The 14,283-nt window shown below is 42.6% G+C and overlaps 1 protein-coding gene across 1 annotated transcript in view; it reads left to right on the top strand.

Annotated features, from left to right (window-relative positions):
• FBN1 (fibrillin 1) overlaps positions 1–14,283 on the top strand; it is a 151,414-nt gene that overhangs the window by 93,175 nt on the left and 43,956 nt on the right. Inside the window, exons 27-31 of the mRNA XM_065733896.1 lie at positions 26–151; positions 6,352–6,477; positions 7,356–7,478; positions 11,641–11,766; positions 12,472–12,597. Coding sequence (XP_065589968.1) covers positions 26–151; positions 6,352–6,477; positions 7,356–7,478; positions 11,641–11,766; positions 12,472–12,597 — 627 coding nt within the window. The remainder of the gene's footprint in view (positions 1–25; positions 152–6,351; positions 6,478–7,355; positions 7,479–11,640; positions 11,767–12,471; positions 12,598–14,283) is intronic.

Raw genomic sequence — 14,283 nt, 5'->3', positions numbered from 1 at the left:
GATGTGACTTCCTTTCTCCCCACAGACATCGATGAGTGTCAGCGCAATCCCCTTCTCTGCCGAGGTGGCACCTGCATCAACACAGAGGGAAGTTTTCGGTGTGATTGTCCTCCAGGCCATCACATATCACCAAATATCTCTGCATGTATAGGTGAGGCATGGAGGCAAAATCAGTATTGTGCTCAGCTCTTTATATTGATCTTGTGCTGCCCTGGTGTTTATGATGTTTGCTTTAGTATAATTTCCATGCAGACATAAAAAAGCATTTGTCACGGTGTTGTCCGTGACAGTGACCCAAGGGAAAACCGAGAAGGGAGAGGGGAGAGAAAAAGAAACTGCGTCAGTGGCCGCGCGGCCGCCCGAGCAGAGCCGCGCTCCGGGAGGGGGAGGGGGAAACGGCGGGAAGGGATGGGTCGACAAGAAAACAACGGCACGATCTGAGAAGGAACGGTAACTTTACTAAATCTAATAAAATTGAACAATTGAAAGAGAGAGAAAAAGTTTCAAACCAAAAGCTATGAGCTTACGCTAAGGAGGACCCGCAGGGGAAGCACACGTGCTGAACCTCCACGGCAGCCCAGAGCAACGCGCCCAGACCGAGCGCCGCCTGCATCCGGTGCGGAGCTCCGCCCCTCCCCTCTGCTGCTCCCCCAGCATTAACTCCTTCACTGCTGCATGATGCTCTGATGTGGAATACCGGCATCAAAACCACAAAACCACAACATTCCACCCCTTATTCCACATCATCACATCATGCTTAACACACATCTATACATAACCAAACAGTAATAACATGAGTTACATAGAAACATATATATATATATATACATACATACACATGTAATTACAGACTGCATTCCCCCAGCATCAAATTCCCTTGTGGGACACACTGGACGTCCCCATTTTTATCCATTACCCACCAGGTGCACCCAGGTCCCTGCGCAAAAACGGTTCCACGGAGGGGTTTGCCCTTTCCAGAGGCTGGAAGGACCCACACCGCTTTTCCCAACATGCTCCTCACATGTACCACAGGGACCTTATCTCCCTCTATGGTCTGTAGGGAGCTGGACTGTGTAGGACCCTCTCGGTTGACTGATCCCCTAGTGTTGACCAGCCAGGTGGCTTCTGCCAGATGCTTCTCCCAGTGCTTGAATGTCCCACCACCCATTGCTCTCAACGTGGTTTTTAACAACCCGTTGTAGCGCTCGATCTTACCAGCAGCTGGTGCATGGTAGGGGATATGGTAGATCCATTCAATGCCGTGTTCTTTGGCCCAGATATCCACAAGAGAATTTTTGAAATGAGTCCCATTATCGGACTCAATTCTCTCTGGAGTGCCATGTCTCCATAGGACTTGTCTCTCGAGCCCTAAGATGGTGTTTCGGGCGGTAGCATGGGGTACTGCGTATGTCTCAAGCCACCCAGTGGTCGCCTCCACCATGGTGAGCACGTAACGCTTACCATCGCGAGTTCGTGGCAAGGTGATATAATCAACCTGCCACGCCTCCCCATATTTATACTTTTCCCATCGCCCTTCCTGCCAGAGGGGTTTCATCCTCTTGGCCTGTTTAATTATGGCACATGTGTCACAGTCATGGATAACCTGTGCAACGGCATCCATAGTTAAGTCCACCCCTCGGTCTCTAGCCCACTTATAGGTCGCATCCCTTCCTTGATGGCCAGAGGTCTCATGGGCCCACCGAGCTAAAAATAGCTCTCCTTTGTTCTGCCAGTCCAAATCGATCTGAGACACCTCAATTCTGGCAGCTCGATCTACCTGATGGTTATTTTTCTGCTCTTCAGTAGCTCGATTCTTGGGCACATGAGCATCTACATGGCGCACCTTTACACCCAACCTTTTTGTTCGGGCAGCAATGTCTTTCCACAGTTCAGCAGCCCAAATAGGTTTACCCTTCCGTTGCCAGTTGTCCTGTTCCCACTGCTGCAACCACCCCCATAAAGCATTTGCCACCATCCAAGAGTCAGTATAAAGATATAGCATGGGCCACCTCTCCCGTTCAGCCACATCTAAGGCCAGCTGGACGGCCTTTACCTCCGCAAATTGGCTTGACTCTCCTTCTCCTTCGGTGGCCTCTGCAACTCGTCGTGCGGGGCTCCACACAGCAGCCTTCCATCTGCGATGCTTCCCAACAATACGACACGATCCATCAGTGAAGAGGGCATACGTCTTTTCATTCTCTAGTAGTTCGTTATATGGTGGGGCCTCTTTAGCACGTGGTATCTCCTCTGATGGGGATGTTCCAAATTTCTTGCCTTCAGGCCAGTCCATGATCACCTCCAGGATTCCTGGACGGTTGAGGTTCCCCATCCGAGCTCGCTGTGTAATCAGTGCAATCCACTTACTCCAGGTGGCATCGGTAGCATGATGGGTGGGGGGAACCTTTCCTTTGAACATCCAATTCAGCACTGGCAGTCGAGGTGCCAGGAGGAGCTGTGTCTCAGTACCAATTACTTCAGAGGCAGCCCGAACCCCCTCGTATGCGGCCAAAATCTCCTTCTCAGTTGGAGTGTAGCACTCCTCTGAACCCCTGTACGCTCTGCTCCAAAATCCAAGGGGTCGGCCTCGGGTCTCCCCAGAGGCTCTTTGCCACAGACTCCAAGTGGGACCTTTCTCTCCAGCAGCAGTGTAGAGGATGTTTTTCACATCCTGTCCCAACCGAACTGGCCCCAGGGCCACAGCACGGGCTATCTCCTGCTTGATTTGCTCAAAGGCCTGCTGCTGTTCAGGACCCCATGCAAAATTATTCTTTTTCCGAGTCACTTGATAGAGGGGGCTTACTATGAGGCTGTAGTTTGGGATGTGCATCCTCCAAAAACCTACTACACCCAGAAAAGACTGTGTCTCTTTCTTGCTAGTGGGTGGTGACATACTGGTGATTTTGTCAATCACATCTCCTGGAATGTGACGACGTCCATCTTGCCATTTTACTCCTAGGAATTGAATTTCTTGGGCAGGTCCCTTCACTTTGTTCCGTTTAATAGCAAAACCAGCACCCAGAAGAATTTGGATTATTTGCTCTCCTTTTTTAAAAACTTCCTCTGCTGTATCACCCCACACAACAATGTCATCAATATACTGGAGGTGCTCAGGTGCCCCACCCTGTTCCAGTGTGGTTTGAATCAGCCCATGGCAGATGGTTGGGCTGTGTTTCCACCCCTGGGGCAAACGGTTCCAGGTGTACTGAACGCCCCTCCAGGTGAAAGCAAACTGTGGTCTGCACTCTGTGGCCAAAGGAATAGAAAAGAATGCATTGGCAATGTCTATAGTGGCATACCACTTGGCTGCTTTTGACTCCAGTTCATACTGCAGCTCCAACATATCTGGCACAGCAGCACTCAGTGGGGGTGTGACTTCATTCAGGCCACGGTAATCTACCGTCAGCCTCCATTCTCCACTGGCTTTACGCACCGGCCATATGGGGCTGTTAAAAGGTGAGTGAGTCTTGCTGATCACTCCCTGGCTCTCTAGCTGACGGATCAAGTTATGAATGGGGAGCAAGGAATCCCTGTTGGTGCGGTACTGCCGTCTGTGCACTGTTTTTGTAGCGATAGGTACCTGCTGCTCTTTCACTTTCAGTACCCCCACAACAGACGGATCTTCTGACAGGCCAGGTAAAACAGACAGCTGCTGAATGTTGTCTGCATCTACAGCAGCTATTCCAAAAGCCCATCGGTACCCCTTGGGATCCTTGAAATGTCCCCTTCTGAGATAGTCAATACCGAGTATGCATGGAGCCCCCTGTCCAGTCACTATGGGATGCTTCTGCCAGGTTTTACCGGTGAGGCTTATTTCTGCCTCCAACACAGACAGTTCCTGAGAACCCCCAGTCACTCCAGAAATATGAATCAATTCTGTCCCTTTATAACTCGAGGGCATCAGAGTGCACTGTGCACCAGTGTCCACCAGTGCCTTATATCTTTGTGGCTCTAATGTGCCAGGCCATCTAATCCACACAGTCCAATACACTCTGTTATCCCTTTCCCTCCCCTGGCTGAGGGCAGGGCCCCTCTATTGGTTACCTGCAGTGACGGGAGCAATTTCATTGGTGGCTGATCTCTGCTGTAGTTCTCTCACCCGTGCTCGCAGTACAGGAGTGGGTTTTTTATGCCACTTCCTCATGTCCTCTCCGTTTTCTCGTAAGAAGCTCCACATGGCCACACGTGACATGATGTTACTGCCGTCATTTGCTCGTGCAGAGGGGCGGTTGCCTTTGGTGGCCGAGACTTTCAACAGTTTGATAAATTGCTTCATCAGATTCTTTGCGTCATGCTCGTCTTCATCAGGTGTTTCCAATACTGACACAGGTTCATCCCTATTCATCAGTAATGACAGTTCGTCCAGTATAGTTTTCTTTATCTCACCTACTTCTTCTGCTACTATAGCTGCAATGGAAGCACGTGATGGTGGAAACTGTTGTTCAAAGTTTTGGAGTGTAATAGTCAATTCATAAACTGGGAGTCTTCTGTCTTGACCCTCGAATCTATGGAACATTGCTACCAGTGTACTTGCGTACCTCTCTGGTGCTGTTTTTGAGAGCTTGCGATATACATCAGGTGTGCACCTTACTCTATCAGGATCACGGTCCTGGTGTGGATTGTTAGGGACGAAATTGGGATCATACAGCATCTCTACTACGGCTGTTTCTCTCAAAAATTGGATGCCTTTCTCCACGGTGTTCCATCTTTCCACCTTAGGCTCCAGATCATCTTTGTAAGGGTATCTATCCTTTACAGCCACTAGTACTCGTTCCCAGAGGGTAGCGACTCCATTCAGACATCTGCCAATTCCTCTGTCGATAGCTGGGTCTCGGGCAATGCTTGCCAGTTGGCGGGCTTCGCTGCCATCTAGGGACACGCTGCTGGCACCGCTGTCCCAACACCGCAGCAACCAGGTGACAATAGATTCACCCGAGCGCCGTACAAACTCCTTTCTTGAACCTTGTATTTCAGTCATCTTTAGGGGCCGACGAGTAGTGGTAACAGTGACTCCATCATCATCGCTGTCTTCTCCATGTCTCTCACTTTTCTTAGTGGCCTTTTTAGGTGGTGGTGGTGGTGGTGGTGGTGCTGAGGAGGGCCCCTCGCCTGGATCTTCCTTTTTTTTCTCTGCTTCTTCTTCTTTCCGTTCTAGGCGCAAGGACGGCCGTGTCCATTTCTGGCCTTCCACAGGGGCAACCGACACTGATACCGGTGCTTCCTGTGATTGGTCAGGTCTAACTTCGAGGTTTTCATTTTTGCTTTGGACCTTGGTTTGGAAACCATTTCTCTCCAGAATATCAATTATGGCTCGATAAGCACAAGCCAAACCCCAAACAATACATTCCTTCTCAGATCGTCCTGAGTCACATGACTCCTTACCTAAACACTCACTGAATTTCTCAGGATCCCACAGGTGCTCAAGATCAAAATTGCATAACACCGGGGGTCCCCACGCTTCTAATTTCTTTCCTAATTTTTTCCACCTTCCCTGCCATTCAACACTCTCTGGTTTTGAGGAACGCTCCCTCCACATGATGTAAATTACTATTGCAGAGAGTGCATGCAGAAAAACAGATAACACAGTTGCCGGGCTGACATCTTGAATATAGGTAAAGATCTGAAAAGAGTAATTGGAAACCGTTCCAAATGCCGCATAATCCGTCACGTTAGCCAGGGTGTTTAGGTAGGAGGCATGTAACCCCCTCAGCACACTAAAGTAGCTGTATATCCACATTACTCCGGTGCTGAACGCGAGGAGCTTAAAAAGACGCCAGCATGCTATTAGGTACATGAAAAACCTTAGTCCACTCTGCACCAGATTTACAATGGAGTGCCAATACTGCACTGCCCGCATTCTCCACCAATAATTGTCACGGTGTTGTCCGTGACAGTGACCCAAGGGAAAACCGAGAAGGGAGAGGGGAGAGAAAAAGAAACTGCGTCAGTGGCCGCGCGGCCGCCCGAGCAGAGCCGCGCTCCGGGAGGGGGAGGGGGAAACGGCGGGAAGGGATGGGTCGACAAGAAAACAACGGCACGATCTGAGAAGGAACGGTAACTTTACTAAATCTAATAAAATTGAACAATTGAAAGAGAGAGAAAAAGTTTCAAACCAAAAGCTATGAGCTTACGCTAAGGAGGACCCGCAGGGGAAGCACACGTGCTGAACCTCCACGGCAGCCCAGAGCAACGCGCCCAGACCGAGCGCCGCCTGCATCCGGTGCGGAGCTCCGCCCCTCCCCTCTGCTGCTCCCCCAGCATTAACTCCTTCACTGCTGCATGATGCTCTGATGTGGAATACCGGCATCAAAACCACAAAACCACAACAGCATTTGTCTTTTTCTTTTGCAACAGACATTAATGAATGTGACCTAAGCACCAACCTGTGTCGAAATGGACGCTGCGTCAACCTGATTGGAAAGTATCAGTGTGCTTGCAACCCTGGATATCAGTCCACACCTGACAAGTTATACTGTGTTGGTAAGGAGAAAGTCTGCTCAGTGAAGTCTGTCTAGTGAATAGGGAAGATTAAAAAAAAATTAATTATTTTTAGTAGTTAAATAAAGGCATTTTTAACTATGATTGAAAAATCTAGCAGTCTGTCAGAATACTACGCAGAAAAAATACAATGCACACATCCATTTCTTGAGAGGAATAAAATTATGACAGTGCTGTAGTTAACTGTCTATATCTTATTTTTTTCTAGTAAATTGATCACAGTGCATACAGTTGAATACAGTTTTAAATGGCCTAACACTTCAGGCTTTGATCATGAAAAAGGAATGCTTTGTTAACTCCCAAGTTCTATATTTTATTAAAAATCTGTGTTCTTGAGACACCATGAGGTAGAATCATGTGGCTCAATGGAAGTATTCCTAATTTGATCTACCATCATCTCAAATATGGAGCTTCTCCTGTAACTGCTTCCTGAAAGACACATTTTGTAAATGAAATCTAGTTTAAATAATCTGTTGTGCACTTGTCTATTTGCTAACATTTTATTATGCAATAGAAACGCATGCAAAAATCTGTAGGCTTTAATTCTGCTAAGTAGATAATCCTTAGAAAAACTTTGTTACCTTCATGATACGGTGGTAACTCAACAGTGATCTTTTCATATACAAAGGGAACTTCAGAGCTATTTGTATATGCAGTCAGATAATCTCATATCTTTTCCTCCATGGTTTGCCTGACATTCAATCTCTATTTGTAAGCACTTGAATATTCAAGTAGCTTGCAGAACTCAAGTGTAGAAGCTGAACTGCTGCTGGTCTGGAAGGCTAGCACAAGAAGGCCCATGAAATGTGCTTTGAAGTAAATGATATTATGTATTTAAATTATAATTCTCTCCATTTTAGATATTGATGAATGCAGCATAATGAATGGTGGCTGTGAAGACTTCTGTACAAACTCAGAGGGCAGCTATGAGTGTAGCTGTAAACAAGGATTTGCACTCATGCCAGACCACAGGACGTGCACAGGTAAGGGAGATTTTGGGAGCTTTTCTGATGTAATGGATCATTTCAGTATTAATTTTAAGTAGATATTCTTAATTTTTTTAAATTAAAGCTTTTATAAAAAAATATACTGTAAAAATAATGTAATTAATGCATGGGAGGTAAAGCTCTTTTTCTAAAGTAAACATCTCCAAAGCATCAAAATTTGACAGCTGTAGGCTGAATTGCTTTGAAGGGAATTGGGTGTTCATAATTTCAGTAAGTGTACAAGTTGATTGTGAGTTTGATATCAAAAGGCTGTGATGTTTTTGATAGCAGGTAATTTTTTTCCCTTAAGGTGTTATAATAGGTCAGAGTCCAAAATGGAAAAACCATCATCATAAACATAAGTCAAAAATGCCATGTCTGTATACTGTATAATTATGTTGGAGGGCGAATTGGCAGAGATGCAATAAAATTGGCTGTTTATCCTGTTCTGTGATTGTTTGTTATCTGCTCTAAAGCAAGCAAAAATAAATCCTATTTTTAATCTGTTTAGTTGGCTGCAAGTATCCTGCGATACTTGAAAACTGAATGACTTTCAGGCAAACTAAAATTTGAATAGTCCTAAGCATTCTTAGGAAACAGCTTTCTTGCACTCTAAGCAGAATTGGTGGGAAAATTGTGAGAGCTCTGTATCAACCGGGTGTTCTCCTTTAGGATTCTGGGAGTCATAATCCCAGTAAGTGAATTCTACTTGGTTTCTGGAAAATTACCACATAGGTTACTGGAACGATATTTCTTCTCTGCTCTTTTCTTACATCTTACTGTATTTGCCAGCTGTTTGCCAATTCCTTGAAGAGCATGAGAAATATAACAGGGTTAATCCCTTGGAATAGAATCGCCTTTCAAGTTGAACAAATATGTTTTCTATACAGAATTAGTAGAAAGAGCTCACATTCAGAATTTGTAAATATTTATAAACCTCTGATCAGGGCCTAATTTACCCTGAGGCCACTTGCTACCATTGCAAAGGATAAAAGAACTTCTAAAGTATGGATAAATTCAGTTTCCCCCCTATTGAAAGATTACACTGTCACAGTACTGTAAAGTAGCCAGTATTCAGCAAGCATCTGACCCTTTTTCAATGAGAAAAATCTAGAAAATTAAGTACTTAGAAACATACTATGCTTAAATTAGAGACAGTTTTATTCAGTGATGGGTCAAGTTTCTAGTAAAGGCAAGTTCATGCAAAAAACATCAGTGTTGGTGTTTTGGGCATTTTTGTAATGCAAAAATAAAACCATTTGATCAATATTTCTCTCAGCAAAAATCTAAACCCTATATGTATATGTGTGTACATGAGTGTATGTACAGGAGAGGGAAGGGAAGACAGGGGGAGCAGGGATCTGTGATACTCTTTTCTGTTTTCTTATTCTTGGCATGACTAGGAAATGAATAACAAAAGTGTGTGACTAGGAAGTCTTAGGGATTTCAAGCCTGCAGGCTACAAACAGTTCTATGTTTTAGCCCTGCTTGCCCCTCTAATCACCCAGACAAATCTCTAAACTCAAGAAGACAATGGATCACAGCATCCTCCTGCCCATAAAGCTACAAACTTTGGAGTAGAAAATTATCACCTTTTCCTTTTCAGAGTTAAAAAGGGAGGGAGCAATTTTCTTTGCAGTGTGTAGAGCATGAGTTCTCAGTATTTTTGTCACATTAGCTTGGTGATAAACAAGTCCTTAGAGATTTATAGTCAGGTGTTACCTGGATAGAAACGTCAGATTTTAGTTGTTAATTTTTGTATATCTGTATCTTATATTGACCCTGAAAAAAATCAAATTTCACTCATAGCCTAGCCATTAATAGCTATTAGCTATTCATTTTCATGTTGTCCTTTAAGAAAGGCTTGAATGCAATTGCAATTGCCAATGTGTAAGGAGGTTTACATAATTTAGATTATTTCAGTAGGCCTGTTCATGTGCTTAACACAAAGTGCCGTAGTAAACAGACGCCTAGCACTCCCAACAGATGATTGCATCTGTGGAGAGCTGCTGGTGTCATGCAAGAGCAGCTTGTTATACCAAGTCTAAAAGAGTTTTTATCCTTGTTTCCAAAGCTGATTCATAGCATTATTATCCTGTATGTATAAAGAAATAGTGGTATTTCCTGCGTACTATATTTGGCTTAGATTTTTTTTTAATATATAAATTGTGGCAAAAGAAATTTTAATAAGAGATGCTACCAATAGTTGGGATTTGAAGGATGAAATACCAGATTTTTGGTGTCAATATCTTTCTGAGCACATCCAGGGAAGACTGTAGATACAATTAATTGTCAGCACAAATTACAGTTCAATTTTGATCAGAGGTTTTTCCCTACCATTTGTGTAGCCAGATATCAGCTATGTCTGCATGTGTGTCATGTAGTGATAGCAGAAATACCAGACACTTTGGATGTCAAGTCAAACTCTACTCAAGAAAATACCCAGAGCTGTGAGGAGCCATCTCCACCACCCTTTTAGTGTCTAAAAATGCTGCCTTCTTCTCATGAAGATAAATTAGTCACATATTTAAATGTGCTGTGAATACACAGTTTGCCTGTTGAAATTTTTGTTTCTGCCCAATTTTAGTGAAAAATTAGAAGAAAATATTTTTTGCAACATTTTCTACTTTGCAGAGAATGTCTGATTTTTGTGTGTTATATGTTCATGCAGTGTACATGATTTAATAGCACTGTGACCAGAGTATGTGAAATACCTTTTTTAATATTTTCTGCTTGTACTCTGTGTGAACATGTCTTTTATTTTTAACATCATACAAAGCTAGAAGCCATTACAGAATACATTTCTTGATAATTGAGTTGGTAAGAATGCTGTTCAGTTCAGTAGTAGGTCAGGTTTGAATTGGTGAGGTTATGCATAAATAATCCACTCAATTAGGAGAAACAACAGGTTCTTTGTCAGATGATTTTCCCCCAACTGTGAAATCAATACAGTGACAGGTTAGTAAATAAAGTTCTTTATTTCTGTCATTATTATCCCAATTTCTAGAGCTTAATTTTGCATGTTAATTCTAATTCCATTCCAAATTAACATTTTCAGGCTAATGTCCTTGCCAACATTATTTGCCTTTAAGATGATCAGGGATGGGTCAGCCTTCTTCCTTGCAGAAGCTGTGTATTCACACAAACACTAGCTGCTAGAAATGTAGAAGAATAATGAACATAATATTTTAAGTTAAAATGAGTTCATTTTCTGCAGCTGCATAATGACTGCAATCCACAATAGACCAGACTGATAATGAGTTACACCCTTTCTCTCAGAGGGGGTTCCTGAATCTTGTGCTTTTTGTGCTAATTTTTTTCCCATGGAATCACTACTCGGTTTCTGATTTTTGTTCTTGCTGGTCTATGTTGGTGCTGACACGGGGAGATTCTAGAAATTTTTACAAGGAACACTAACATACCCGAGGGACTTTGAAAAACTCCAGACGTTAGCATGGCTGCATTAATATAATAAAGTGTCTGCTTCTGCAGTTGGCCTCCATCACTGATGGCCAATTTCAGGAACTGAAAAAAAATACGGTAGTGGATGTAAGTGTGTGTCTAGGCTGGACAGCCAACTGAAATGCTAATAAGTAAATAGATGAAATATTAATATGTATATGTTATATATGTGTATGTATATGTATATATACATTTAAAACAAACAAACAAAAAAAACCATTCCCTACTACCTGGCTTGATTCCAGTTTGTCCAGTTTTCCAGATTGTCACCACTCTTGAGGCATGCACATAAGATAACATTTTTAAGCTCTGTGAAATTTTATGTTTTTTGTCACTGAATTTGATTTCAGAGCTTCCACTGACTTCAACAATGATGGACTGTATCTAGGAATCCCGTTTCATGTAGCCATGCAGTGTGACAAAGGTTCTGTATTTATTTCTCTCAATGACTTTTCTACCTACAAAGCTGGTTCCTGCTCCTCTTGGATTCAAAGGGGAATGTTTACCATTGACTTTACCTGGAAGGGGAGATTACTCATCAAGAGGATTTTGCAATATACCATTCAGTTAATTAAGATGGAATCCTTGTAAATTTGATTACCAGAACATTAAATGTTTGCTTCCCATGGTTATGGCTGGTTGCACTGCATAAAGGTAACCTGTCTAAGACATGTTTTAATCTAAAATTTCCCTGTAGATATTGATGAGTGTGAAGACAATCCTAATATCTGTGATGGAGGCCAATGCACAAACATCCCTGGAGAATACAGGTGTCTTTGCTATGATGGATTCATGGCGTCTGAAGACATGAAGACTTGTGTAGGTAAGTAAATCTTTTCCAATCTGCCTTAGCTAAGGAAAAGATGTTTAATAAGGCACTGTTTCCAAGAAGGCAGACAATGATACTTAGAGAGTACTGATCTTATGCTCTAGTTTTGGCCACCTGAAAATAGGAAGAGCTCCAGTGCACAAGCTGCATTTATCAAATGCAGATGTAATCTCTCAATGTTCCTGTAAACTCTCAGACCAAGTTGAAATGCAGACATGGTGATCTATAGTAGTGTTTCTCTGGGTGCTCTTCCAATAAGATTTTATGCAGCTAAAATCAAAGGGGGTTTGTTGAGAGGATCTGCTGATGGGTGACACTGGAAATTTTCTAGTAAGATAAATTGTTGTTGCTGATTTGAACTTGTCACTGAACCAAACTGTATGCAAGTACTCTGCTTTGGTAGAATAAAGTAGAGGAACAGTGAATCCAATCCAAATTTTTGCATTTAGATAAAAAAACTTGGAAAGGCGCTTGTGCAAAACAAGGTAATGTGTGCATCTGTGTGTGTGTATACAGGCATGTTTAACTGTGTACCCACAAACATGCATATATATGGAAAACATGAATCAACAGTCATAGTCATTCTTTGGACAGTAGTGCTGATTCTCAGTATTTTTCAATGAATTATATCTCTAGATTTTGCTAGTTACTTTCTAAGAATTTTATTTAATAAATATTAAATTATGGTTTTTTTTTTAGATGTTAATGAGTGTGACCTGCATCCAAACATTTGTCTGAGTGGAACCTGTGAGAACACAAAGGGCTCATTTATCTGCCATTGTGATATGGGCTATTCAGGCAAGAAAGGCACCACTGGTTGCACAGGTATGTTTTAAAGTTATTGTGTAACCTTTAGTTAAACTTGTGATTCTGCAAGCCCTTTTTTCCTCCTCTTAGTGAGACTCCTTTACTTATTTGCTTTAAATATTGTAATCCTTATCCAAATGTGCTGAGCTTCTGTTCTGTTGAACTTGGGTGGCACAGCACTCTGCCCGATGCACCTTCTGCTGAAATGGGTGATAGAATGGCTGCTGGGAGCTCACCACATTGTTGGTTTAATGGAACAGAAAATGCTGCTGACTTAACTTGACTACTACTGAGGATCATAGTTTTTTAAAATTAGTTAATTATATGCTGTGCATGCAAATAGCAGGTATCTATTCCAAGTGTTGTTCTGGCAAACATAAATGGTTTAAAATATGTGCTGAAAATAAATTTTCAGTTTTTGCAAAGTGGCAACAATGCAACTACCCGACTACATTATATGAGCAAAGCCCGAATTTGGATTAGTTAATACACTGCCAACTAATAGAAATGAGATTCAAATACACAGACTTAGAGGGCATTATATTAATAATGCTTGTGCTGGTGCCTCAAGCCAAGGTGTTGAGAGTCTTAAGCTTTGCCCAAAATATGAATACAAACATATGTTTAATATAATTTTCAATACAGTAAACACATTTCTGGCAGTGTTTTTGAGACAAACTTTTATTCTTAGTCTGCCCTTATTGTACAGAGTTAATAATATACTTCTGTAAGTGCCCCAAGTATAGAAGATGTTTTTTAACAGCTCTCATAGAACAATCCGAGAGCTGAAGTTGTATGTTGCATATTGGATTGTGGATGAATAGTTATGCATTAGCAACAGCTGTCTTTGACTTACATATGAACTGATCTAAATCCAAGAAAACCTAATCGTACCCTGTAGACCAATATTTCATTGTTCTTCGTTTCTATCCTAAATTTTGTGGAGCTCTTCAGTTCTCTAGACCTGAAAACCCTCATGCCTGATCAGTTACACATGGCGCAACTATCATTCCCAGTATAATAAGTGATGGTTAGGAGCAGTCGGGGAAGATGAAGCAACTAGTAGAAGACAAAAGGCAGAGAAAGGTCCTGGAGGCAAGAGAGGAATCTGAGGTATGGCTTCTGAGGAAGTGCCTGGAAATTACCACAAATTTGGCAGCATGTGGCTCTGGGTAGTAGCAAATGTCCCAATAAACACTTTTTTGTTAACAGAGAAGCAGGGAAATCCCTCCCTCCTGGTCCCAGCCAAACCCAGCCTTCTGGACAGATGCTATCCGCCATGTGGGTCTTTCCCACTGCCTCCCATGTATTTGTCTTTTCCACAAGCCATCCTTTGCTTATCGTGGGTAAATGCCAGTGTCCCAGGAAGGATGGTACTCACCAGGATACCTTAATTATGGCAGGTACTGTAGAGGCCTTCAGTAATCCTAAAGAAGCCTAGGGAAAAAAAGGTGAAGTATTATTTGCCCTGATAAAGCTGAGATGAGACCATATTCAAATCAGCAAAATCTTTTTTATTTAATTCTTCAGAGAAGTGAGGAAGCAGAGCAGGACCTTCCTAGACTAGTTTCATGCCAAAGAGACTGTTGGTAGGGGTCAAAGCAAAGGTTGCAAGTCCTATTGTAGGATTTGCAGTGTGTGGGTTCTCATTTTCTGACTAGTAAAAGGCCTGATTTACTTGTGGAGACCTCTGAACTCCACATG

The sequence above is a fragment of the Cyrtonyx montezumae genome, unplaced genomic scaffold (genome assembly GCF_038088225.1).
Source record: "Cyrtonyx montezumae isolate F1298 unplaced genomic scaffold, pur_monq_1.0 scaffold_17, whole genome shotgun sequence".
NCBI lineage: Eukaryota > Metazoa > Chordata > Aves > Galliformes > Odontophoridae > Cyrtonyx > Cyrtonyx montezumae.
The sequence above is the reverse complement of the archived record's forward strand: the minus strand, read 5'-3'. Positions and strand labels throughout refer to the sequence as shown.